Here is a 12588-nt window from a genome sequence, read left to right on the forward strand (position 1 = left end):
GTGTGCGCTGATATGAAACTTCCTGGCAGATTAAAACTGTGTGCCCGACTGAGACTCGAACTCGGGACCTTTGCCTTTCGCGGGCAAGTGCTCTACCATATGAGCTACCGAAGCACGACTCACGCCCGGTACTCACAGCTTTACTTCTGCCAGTATCTTGTCTCCTACCTTCCAAACTTTATAGAAGCTCTCCTGCGAACCTTGCAGGACTAGCACTCCTGAAAGAAAGGATGTAGCGGAGACATGGCTTAGCCACGGCCTGGGGGATGTTTCCAGAATGAGATTTTCACTCTGCAGCGGAGTGTGCGCCGATATGAAACTTCCTGGCAGATTTCATATCAGCGCACACTCCACTGCAGAGTGAAAATCTCATTCTGGAAACATCCCCCAGGCTGTGGCTAAGCCATGTCTCCGCTACATCCTTTCTTTCAGGAGTGCTAGTTCTGCAAGGTTCGCAGGAGAGCTTTTGTAAAATTTAGAAGGTAGGAGACTAGATACTGGCAGAAGTAAAGCTGTGAGTACCGGGCGTGAGCTCAGATGGTAGAGCACTTGCCCACGAAAGGCAAAGGTCCCGAGTTCGAGTCTCAGTCGGGCACACAGTTTTAATCTGCCAGGAAGTTTCATTTTTTCAAACTACTGAATAAAAGCAGGCTGCTGAGAAAGTGTCTATCATCATCATCATCATCATCATCATTATCCTCTATTCAAAAGAAGGCCTCTACCTGTGATAACCGAAGGTGGCTTAGAAAAATTCTGAGAGAACAGTGAAGAAAATAGAGATGCAAAGGTCAAATTCGTGTGGCCAAGTGGACCTTTTTCTGTTTTTTCATGCTGATGTTTGCCAAGTCTAATATGAAAACATTTTAATGACTTTGCCTGTTTGACAACGATTTATTGCACACTAGCTAAGAATAACAAAATAAAACAAATACATTTTTATGTGTTTCAGTTTTAAATTGCTAAACAGAAAACACTCTCCTGATTTTTTTATTTTGGAAAGTATGATTATAGGCATCATGCGAAACAAAAATTATGATGGTGAAACTTGTGATTTAAGTGCAAAAAATTTGGAAAAAAGGTCTTTAGAAATTACTTTCATTACAGATTTGTAAGTATTAGTATGCATAATTCCAGCACAGCAGTAACTTTATATCATAGTGGATCTTTTTCTCTTTCTAATGACATCAAATTTAATAAAAGTAATTCATAAATAAAAGACATTATAATGCTTACAAACTTTTAATCCACCTTCCCTACAGACAACAGTTTGTGAAAATTAAGTGTATTTTAGTCTTTTTTCATTATGTACTTTCTTGCACCAATTTTTAATAAACACCTGTGACAGTATGGCACCAAGATTTTATTTTGAGTGATTTTACATCAAATGAGCCAGACCTAAATCCTGTAATACTGGTTTGGAATTTTACGAAGAGTAAGATTCATAGTCATAATATTTCAAGCAACTTGCTCTTTGACCTGAAAAAGTAACGGCTGATGCTTTCGTTGTTAATAAATAAATGTCATGTGTGACCTAGCCTGATGAAAGCCTTTTGAAGGAATATTATGTCAGTGACTTGCACACAATTCTGCTTTATATTCAAGCAGCTTTTTCAGTTGGTCCCACAAAAGGCTGACAGGACCTCCTTCCAAACCCTTCATCCAGATAAAAATTTGAAATGATCATTGGGAATCAGCCTTTGGATCTCAGCATTGCTAGCCAAAAACGACATTTACTAGACCATACAGCCAGTTTGCTTTTAGTGCTGTCAAATTACTGTTGTGACATCAGAAGAGTAGAGATGGAAAGGCTGTGTATCACATAAATAAAGTGTGCAATGTGCTGGACATGGAAACTGAAAATATAACAAATCAGCAGAAACATTTGTTGGAAAATAGCAGCATTACCAGGGAAGGTAGTTTTACAGATACTGCAAGCAAAATGTCATGAATGTCCAAGGTGAGATACACTGTTTGTTACATTTCTGTTCTTTTTCTAAATGGGAACTTCATTCAGTGTTACCACAATGACCAGGTAACCAGTTCGCTTTGCAGAGTAGTAGTTTCATCTGTGGTAACCACAGCACACTTTAAGTAGCAGTAATGAAAAGGTGTGTCATAACATAAGCTCTTGATTAAGTATCAAATACATATATTATCACCAGCATACATACTTTCTGAGTGTGTTCAGGTTTACATAGGTCATACCCTAACACTTAGGACCTCAATTTGAAGAATTGTTTTTTAATATTGCTGCTGAAAATATTTATCTTTTCAAAACTTAACCTCTGTTAACACTGTTCAGATATATAGTGTCTGCACCATTCTTTCTACTGTAATTGTGGTTTGTAATAAAACTGCCTTTATATTAATAAATATCATGTAATCTTGTTTACCCTAAAATGTTTACAATCGTACAATTATAATTGTGGATCATTCCCTCTTTCTGCAGTTTTGGGATTATTTACTTGCATAGGGTGCAGAGAACATAGTCTGCGTGCTTCCAGATATTTGACTTACTTTCACAAATACGGTGTAAATGGAACTTAGTTACGTGAAACATATATTCACTCAGTATTTTACATTATTAGTCAATGCTTCAAAACATAGATGTGTATTGAACAAATCTGAATCAGTTTTATGGCATATATCAGTCCAAACTGCTAGCACTGCATTTTTTTTACACCAAGGCATAATTCCTAACATTGTTTTTTATACTCTTCAGGTAATTAGTGTGTAAAGAGATCTTGTCAGCTTATATTCTCCATATAGTCACCAACACCACTCAAGTTTGAAGCTGTTACATCAACTGTGAGGTCATCAGTCTGAAACAATAAGCAACTTCCTTTAGTATGTTGTTTTTCTAAGAAATAATACAGTTAAAGTTTCTTTACTTTCCGTTCTTCAGTTGACAAGAAACTGTTAAAGGCTAACGCTATGGTTCTGCTGGGACCGTAAGGTTGCAGCTTCAGTGGCACCATAGCTTCAACCTTTAACAAATAGTTACAAATAAAGTACTTTGAAAACACAAAAAGTTCATACCACTGATGCATTACTCAAAATATCATCAGTGCCAATATCTTCCTCTATCTCAGTATCACTTCCAGGTGTGGTAAGTTTGCCACTTTTTCCTCCCTGACCACTGCCACTCACAGAAGACTGAAAATCTTCTTCATAGTTGTCAGCAGTTTCTGAAATGATACAGATGTATTCAGTATTCACTGTGTGGATAAAATTAGAGAAACAGTTTAGGTACTACAGTCATTCAACAAAGAAACTGTATATAGCTTTTGATTTATAAAAACATTAAGGGGCTCCAAAAAGGTTCAAAATCATGAAATGTTTAATTTTTACTTTCTTGCATTTTAAAAATATACAGACTTTCCCCTTTCAATCGATATATAATTTATTCAGTTCAAAAGACTACAACTATTTTTAAAATATGTTCTGCATGGACGTGACCCACTGTGGCACTGTTAAGCTGCTGTCAAATGTTGAACTTATGAATCTACATGCTCATCATGTACATTTTAGTGCTGTGAGAGAAAATAAGTGTTACAAAATGATGTTTTGCGGATAACTTTTGATAGTTCAATACATATCATTCGCCCGACTATTGTGTGTTTGATGTTTATTTACTCTTTTGTAATCTTGAAAATATTCATAGTGAATTTTGTTCATTAAAGTCTCTGTTTTATTGAAGGATAATCATGGGTAAATGTAAAGAAACTATAAATCCTCTGAAGGCTTTTAAGAAAAGGAAAAATGTTGGAAAGCCAAAGGTAGGTGTTATTACAGTAAACAATAGAGGCAATAACCAAGTGTGTGGATCTAACCTTGCTGGTACTCCTGCCCATTGCAATAAAAGTGGGAAAGAAAGTATTTCGCAGAGGAAGCTTGGATCAGTTAGTGAAAACTATGAATGTTTTATGGGCAAATCAGATGTGAATGAAATATTTGATATGGCAGTTCTCAGTGGAATCCAACAACAACAACAACAACAACAACAACATGTAGGACTTGCCTGTGAAATGGAACTGAAGCTGAAGTGTGGTAAGTGTTCATATAGGACTACCTTTTGGAACAATGTTGCAGTAACTTCAAATGAAGAAAAAGGTAGTGAAATCCCCGAACACAACATTAGATTTGTTTACGCCTTGTGTACAATTGGTATGGGTATGGGGGCTACTGCAGGTTTCCAAATCCCCCAACCAAGTTTACAAACTATAATAGATTTACAGGGTCTAAAGTAGATGATGTCTGTATAGAACCTAAGAAGAAAGCTGTGGTAGAGGCAGTAATAGAAAACTGTGGTAATAGAGATTTGACTGCAGCATTCAATGGTACCTGACAAACGGGGAAACACATCTCTTCATGGTGTAGTATCCGCCACCAGTATGTGTACAGGAAAAGTTTTAGATGTAGCAGTAATATCTAAACATTTAGGTGTCCACAAAAAAAAAAAATAAATAAATAAATAAATAAAAAAAGGTACACATGAAAATAACTGCACAGCTAACTATAGTGGCAGTAGTGGAGGAATGGAAGTGGCTGATGTTGTTAGTATCTTTCAACATTCTGTAGCATGTGATATGTGAATTATCTTGGTGACAGTGACTCTAAAAGTTTCAAACAAATTCACAAACTGAAGCCCTATGGTGGTGACGATGTAGTGCAGAAATTTTAATGTATTGGACACGTACAGAAATGAATGGGGTGATGACTTTGGCGACTGAAGCATTGTACAAAAACCAAGAACTCACTGATGGTAAAGGGCTGGACAGGAAGGGGAGGTTAACTGACGGTGAAATTGACAAAATACAGAACTATTATGGAATGGCTATTAGGCAAAACACACACAGTGTCAATGAAACAAAGAAGGCTGTTTGGGCTTTTTTATTCTTTTTTTTTCATACTTTTTCAACTGATGAAAGTCCCCATCATTACTCATGTCCCAAAGGAGAAAATATTGGTGTAAGTACAAGGGATTGCAAACTGGCGAAGAGTACACTCATAAACATAGTCTGCCTGATGTGGTAATGGAGATGACAAAACCTATTTTCAGAGACTTAGCAGCTCCTGAACTGTTGAAAAATTGTGTTCATGGAAAAACTCAAAAGCCCAATGAAAGTGTAAATAATGTTATATGGTCAAGAAATCCCAAGACTGTGTTCGCTGGAATAGAAACACTTCACTTTGGTGTGTATGATGCTGTTGCTACTTTTAATTATGGCAATGTTGTAAGGTGCAAAGTATTTTGAAATATGGGAATGAAGATAGGTTTCAACATAGTATGAACGATGCTTGATTTAGACAAGGAATGTCTTCAGGCTACTGACAGGGCTGTACATAGCATATAAATACAAGCCAGAGAAAACAGGAGGAAAAAGAGGAAGCTGGAGGAGGAGTTTACGGAAGATGAGGATAATCCATCCTATGTATCTAGAATGCTAGAATGCACTAAAAAGGTTCCCAAAAGTTTTATTTTTTCATAAGAATTACATGTTTTCTCAGGATATACGAAACCAATTTGATTCAAATTTTTAGGAAATGTTACACAGTCACTTTTGGGTAACTTAACACAGCATTTTTCCAAAAACCTGTATACTGTTGAATTTATAAACAAAAAAGGCACGAAAGTTGTGAATTTTCATACAGTAGAAAAAAATTATCTGTAACAAATTAATTCAAATTTTTAAAAATCCCTGTGTTAAGTTGTAGCCAATACTCCAATAAATAACCTGTAAAAATTTCAACTTCCTAGTTCAAATACTTTCTGAGAAAACATGTAATTTGTAAGCACTATTTTAACATTGAAAACATAGGGCTTTCCAGAGCCCTTTAAGCATTTCAATGTAGTGTACATTTAACGGTAACAAGCTTATGTATGTAATATTACATAATTTACTGCACAACGCGGCAGAGATAGATAAACAATGAGCAATAAAGGGAAATATTTTTGTCTGGAAAAATAAACATTGAAGATTTTTCACAATCAAACATTTTTTGAGAGTAAACAAAAAAATGTTCTCCAGAAAAAGAATTATCTCTGTTCATTAAATTAAGTATCCAAATTCCAAATGTTTTTGTAGTTAATGGCAAACCCATACTACATGTTCTGAAGCTATGGCATTTTTTCCACACAGCTCACTGCTCTTGTCATATATAGTGACACATCTACCTTCTTTACTCATTTCATGAACCTAGCCAAAACTCTTTATCATCCATAATCTTGATAGTTACCTCAGTCTTTTACCATTACTATAATAACTGGCATAGTCAGTGAAACACTTTCACTATCTGGTTGTGAACTGATGTCACAGCGAATCAATAAAGGCAGGCTACTGATTTCGGTTTAACAATGATTAGGAATTGTTGTAAAATAGTGTTTATTCAGTCTACCTCATAAATTTTATATCATGTTGTTGCCAGTTTCGGCTGCGTAAAAATCTTCAGTTAGTCAAAATTTATCATTCATTTTGGTGTCTTTTTGTATGAGAATATTATGAAAAGAATCAATTTCTGACAATATAATGTAATTGGATAGATAAAAAAATCTACTCACCAAGTAGCAGTAGGAGAACACACATTTCCTTCTCAACCCGTCTGCTAAGTCTCCCCTGACCCTCGGTTCCGGGTGACTTTTTCGCACTCTGCCCCCTTTCCTAAACCTCTCCAGTTGCTTTTGCTTGATCCCTCACCTCCACTGGCTCCAAAAGCTTGCATAAGTAAAAACTTTTTTTTTTGCCTTGTGTTCTCCTGCCGCCACTTGGTGAGTAGATCTTTTTATCTATCCAATCACATAATATTATAAAAAAGACAGATTGCTACTCACCATACAGCAGAGATAATGAATCGCAGACAGGCACAACAAAAAGAATACTAAAAATGCAAGTTTTCAGCTAGAAGACCTTCTTCCAAAACAGCCAACATACAAGCAGACATTCACTTAAATGCAGCTCTCACACACATGACCAGTCTCTCTGGCTACTGGGAATAGAGTGCACTAAGTATCTCCTAATTTCTTTACAGCAAAAATACGTTATTAGAGGATGAAAGCCAGTTATCACTGAGCATATACAGAATGATATCCTATAATGTACTTCCAACTGAAGATCTGCACCATGTCTGACAAAAAAGGGACACTGTGCAACAACAGAAGTTTGAAGCCCGCTGTTCCCAAGTGAAGAAAAAAGTAATGAGGTATTAAGGGAATCACAAATAATTACAGATGAAGGAGGACAGGCTGCCTTTAAATAGATATGCAATCTAATGGAAGGAGAAAAAAATTAAATGACATTCAGATGATATAAATGAACCAAGCATCAATTTCAGTGAGAATTCAGTTGTACAATTAAGACCTTTCTACAATGATATGGAAGCTAATAAGGTATAAGATGTTTGTAATATGATTTAATTTCTGAACAGTTGCACTGACATAATAAATTTATAGTAGAAATTAACCATCAGCAGTCTCAAAATGGAGGTCACTGACCAACTGTAAATTCATTCTTCAAGAAATCTTTTGCAAAACTGGCAGTAATTAAACACTCACAGACTTTATGGAAGACATTAGCTCTCACTAATATTATGCCTTTTTTATGATAATTGAATTACCTCTGTCCACATATAGAATTAGTAGTAAGGTTTAGCAACATTGAATCGTTCATAAAACTTTGGACAACTGTGCAATAAGTTCCATCTTAAAGAGACTACAATAAACATCTGTTTTCTAATGAGGCTCCGTAAATAGCTTCTTCTGATTTATTCCTAACTGTATACCTTTACAGCATTATGGTTAAAGTGCCGCCTATTCTGTTTGTAACAGCAGAAATGTATTTTTGTAACATCAATAATAATGAATTTTACAGTGAGCAACCTTTCTGGCTGTTCTTAGTATTTTGGCCATGGGTGTTTACAGTAAGTTGTTCCTCTTCTTTTTCATTTTATGGTGGTAATTTTTTCTGCATTCAGCAGTTTTTTTCCATATTCTCCAGACAGCAAGTGGGTCTCCCTTAATCTAGGCTCTGAGGCACTTGCACCCTACCCCCTTCCCCCCTCCTCTTTTTCCCCAACCTGTCATTTTTCCTCCATGAATTGGAACATATCTCTGAAAGTTAGTGAAGTTTTCATTCTTTTTAGTGTAGCTGTAGACAACCCCAACACTTCTACTATTCAGTAGGTTGTCACTTTCACTTCTAAATTACTTACATTCTGCAAGAACTTTCTATACCAAATGCACATTTACACTGTGAATGCTAGATTAAGGTACATTAGCGTTCTGTTTTTCTGTTGGCAGAACTAGCAATTTCGCCTCCTGAAGGTAATTAATAGCCAGCCATGGTGTCATATTGTATTTTAACAGTTTTCTCAATTTTCTCAACTGAATTTTCTGTGTAACCCAAATGCAATTGTTATCACAATTACAGTTTTCTGAAATGAAAATTAGTTCTGAATGAGTTTCAATCCCATTTATTTACTTTTCCTCTCATAAATGACTGGCCATTAAAATTGCTACACCACTAAGATGATGTGCTACAGATACGAAATTTAACCGACAGGAAGATGATGCTGTGATATGCAAATGATTAGCTTTTCAGAGCATTCACACAAGGTTGGCACCGGTGGCGAAACCTAAAACGTGCTGACATGAGGGAAGTTTCCAACCAATTTCTCATACACAAACAGCAGCTGACCGGCGTTGCCTGGTGAAACATTGTTGTGATGCCTCGTGTAAGGAGGAGAAATGCGTACCATCTCGTTTCCGACTTCGATAAAGGTCAGATTGTAGCCTATTGCGATTGCGGTTTATCATACCGCGACATTGCTGCTCGCGTTGGTCAAGATCCAATGACTGTTAGCAGAATATGGAATCGGTGGGTTCAGGAGGGTAATACGGAACTCCCTGCTGGATCCCAATGGCCTCGTATCACTAGCAGTCGAGATGACGGGCATCTTATCCGCATGGCTGTAACCGATCGTGCAGCCACATCATGATCCCTGAGTCAACAGACGGGGACGTTTGCAAGACAACAGCCATCTGCACGAACAGTTCAATGATGTTTGCAGCAGCATGGACTATCAGCTCGGAGACCACGGCTGCGGTTACCCTTGACGCTGCATCAAAGACAGGAGCGCCTGAGATGGTGTATTCAACGATGAACCTGGGTGCACGAATGGCAAAACGTCATTTTTTCGGATGAATCCAGGTTCAATTTACAGCATCATGATGGTCGCATCCGTGTTTGGCGACATCGCGGTGAATGCACATTGGAAGCGTGTATTCATCATCGTCGTACTGGTGTATCACCTGGCATGATGTTATGGGGTGCCACTGGTTACACGTCTCCGTCACCTCTTGCTCGCATTGACGGCACTTTGAACAATGGACGTTACATTTCAGATGTGTTATGACCCATGGCTCTACCGTTCATTTGATACCTGCGAAACCCTACATTTCAGCAGGATAATGCACGACCACATGTTGCAGGTCTTGTACAGGCCTTTCTGGATACAGAAAATGTTCGACTGCTGCCCTGGCCAGCATATTCTCCAGATCTCTCACCAACTGAAAACGTCTGGTCAATGGCGGCCGAGCAACTGGCTCGTCACAATACGCCAGTCACCACTCTTGATGAACTGTGGTATCATGTTGAAGCTGCATGGGCAGCTGTACCTGTACACGTCATCCAAGCTCTGTATGACTCAATGCCCAAGTGTATCAAGGCCGTTATTACGGCCAGAGGTGGTTGTTCTGGGTACTAATTTCTCAGGACCTATGCACCCAAATTGCGTGAAAATGTAATCACATGTCAGTTCTAGTATAATACATTTGTCCAATGAATTCCCATTTATCATCTGCATTTCTTCTTGGTGTAGCAATTTTAATGGCCAGTAGTGTATTTTAGAAATCCTAATTATGGCATTATGTTTCTTTGGTACTGTTCTTTCCTCCACTGCATTGTCCATTGCCCCCCCCCCCACCCCTCCCTCCACCCACTATCATCCCTGTGTTCACCTCTGTGTGATCTACACTTCTCACATCTAGTCACAGTCTCTTTGGCTCACATCTCTACTTATTCACCATCCTCTCTGTTATTTTTAATTTTCTTGAAGGTAATTCCAGAATGTGCTTCCATTGCTGGCATTCCTTATAGTGGGTTACATGGCATCAGAATCAGTAGAGACTTACCAGTGATACTTGCGTCTGATTCTGTCTAGAGTCTTCACAAATCCTAGATGATGAGATGTTGGAGCATTGTGGATGAACTTCAGGATAGTTTGTCATTGAGGAGCTGGGACAAAAAGCAACCACTTCCGCGCCACTCCTTTCACACAGTGGTCCATTCATTGATAGGAATTCTCCTTTCGCCAGTTCCTCATCCTTCAAGGTTTCTGTATTGGTTTTTAGCAATGCTGGACCTTGCCCTTGTTAAGCAGCAATGTTATTTAATGCAACGATGACACATTTCACTCCAGCTGCTGCATTTTGGCACAGAATTCCTTGAAAGGTAGTCAGCAATACCCTCGTGTTAAAAGTGGTTCAAATGGCTCTGAGCACTATGGGACTTAACTGCTGTGGTCATCAGCCCCCTAGAACTTAGAACTACTTAAACCTAACTAACCTAAGGAGATCACACACATCCATGTCCGAGGCAGGATTCGAATCTGCGACCGTAGCGGTCGCGCGGTTCCAGACAGTAGCACCTAGAACCGCTCGGCCACTCCGGCCGGCAATACCCTCGTGTTAGTGTCTGCTTTTGTATACAAATCTGATGTCCCATTCTGAAGCCTTCCTGTCCATCTCAGTCAACTCAATCCTTCAAACTAGACAGCCATAATTAAAAATGGTGGTCCATTACAATAGTGAATGGTTTGCCAAATAAATAAAACAGATATTTTCTGATGGCCCAAAAAGCGTCAAGGCACTCTTTCTCTGCTGTAGAATAGTTCACCTCCAACTTTGAGAGTACTCTGGAAGCACAAGCTATCACATTTTCAACACCTTCCTGAATTTGTACTAGAACTGCAAAGATCCCGAAACTGCTACTGTCAGGGTGAACTTCTGTCTTCGCATTTTTATCATTCAATGCCAGGACTGGAAGAGAAGTCAGCATTTCCTTGATGACACAAGAACTTTATTGTGCCTCTTTCCACAAAAATTTTGCATCCCCTGCAGTAGTCCTTCCAATGGACATGCCTTGTACAGAAGTCCTCTGTGAATCTCCGGCAGCACGAGCACATTCCGAGCAAACTTCTTACATTATGAATGTGTCGAGGAGTTGGAAAATATGTGACTGCTCTGATTTTCTCTGAATTAAGTGAAAATCCATTGCCTTTCACTAGGTGCCCCAAGATTTTTATTTCTCGAGTGACAAAGAAATAAAACAGTTGTCAGGCAGCTTAGAAGTTCTCCAAATGTTTTTTTTTTTTTAAAAAACAACAACACAGTCCTCTAGATAGCAAAGACACAACTTTGAATTCACAAGGAAAGATAATCAATTTGACTTCACATTTTACAGAGGAGAAAAAGCACATTTGCAAGTTATCAGCCCTAGCAATCAATCCTACATGAAAATTTGGGTCATAATTCTGATAATATGCAATTGTAACCTTCTGAAAGTACACCTTTTAAAATGCATATGCATCAGCCATCACTCGCACTGCCCCACTCCAGCTGCTTAATGCCTGAAAGTGAAGTGCTGTAGAGTGGATTGAGTAAAGGTTTGTGATGCACTGTTTTGTCACGGGTAGAATGCTTCGTTCATTGTGTCTTAAGTGCACAGGTTCTAGCCTGTAGCTGATGGCAGAGATCTCTTTGCTCTTAACATTTTTATGTGGCGAGTCACAAATGTACTTTAAATGAATGAAATGAACGAGTGTAACATGAAAGAAATAGTGTAACAATCTTTAATTATTAAAATCACTGCTGTGTGCACCATTCCTCTATGTGATTGGCATGATTAAATTGTGCATAAAAAATAATTCACTTCATTTCATAATAATTCTTTTCAGTTGCTCAGATTTATTCGTTTCGATTTTGTGGCGTATATACAGCTGCAGAATGTCAATATGAGAATATTATTAAAATAATACTGAATGCATATGTGCATGAGGTTTGCAGTATCGGTCGCTATCTGGTCTGCTGCACTTTCTAATACGGGTGCCACCAGTTACTCCAGCGCACTTCCTACAGCAGCCACTGCTGCACAAGGGCACTGTCATGACTGATTATGCCAATGAGATGCAAACACCACTCTCAGGAGCTCCAGCAGTGGGTATACTTAAGTTCAAACATTCATGCACTGAGCCCATTTTGTGTGTCTGCCAGTTGAATAACATTTACAGAATTTCAAAGTACCCAGCGCTCATGGTCTACTGATTAGTTATTGTACTTGAGACTGACTGAATTGTATACCTATGGTATCTTTATATGTTTCAACATTCAAAGCTACTGTTAGCAACTGACGCTGCAACTACAGCTACAAAGTTACGTAATATTTTTACTATTTGATATTAGATATAAAATAAAATAATATCTGAATTCTATGTTCATGAACAGCATCTGTTCCTCATTCCAGTATCTACTAA

At 38.1% G+C, this 12588-nt stretch overlaps 1 protein-coding gene across 2 annotated transcripts in view; it reads right to left on the reverse strand.

The window, feature by feature from the left end:
* Positions 1-994: 994 nt before the first annotated feature.
* The window catches only part of LOC126093454 (centrosomal protein 43-like), a 48089-nt gene continuing 36495 nt past the window's right edge, over positions 995-12588 (reverse strand). The window contains exons 7-8 of one of the 2 annotated variants that reach the window (XM_049908720.1): positions 3040-3188; positions 995-2822 (exon numbers count right to left, since the gene is read on the reverse strand). In XM_049908720.1, the coding sequence (XP_049764677.1) occupies positions 2748-2822; positions 3040-3188 (224 nt within the window). In that variant the 3' untranslated portion in view covers positions 995-2747. The remainder of the gene's footprint in view (positions 2823-3039; positions 3189-12588) is intronic. The other variant, XM_049908721.1, reaches the window with a different exon arrangement.

The sequence above is a fragment of the Schistocerca cancellata genome, chromosome 1 (assembly GCF_023864275.1).
Source record: "Schistocerca cancellata isolate TAMUIC-IGC-003103 chromosome 1, iqSchCanc2.1, whole genome shotgun sequence".
In the NCBI taxonomy this organism is placed as follows: Eukaryota; Metazoa; Arthropoda; class Insecta; order Orthoptera; family Acrididae; genus Schistocerca; species Schistocerca cancellata.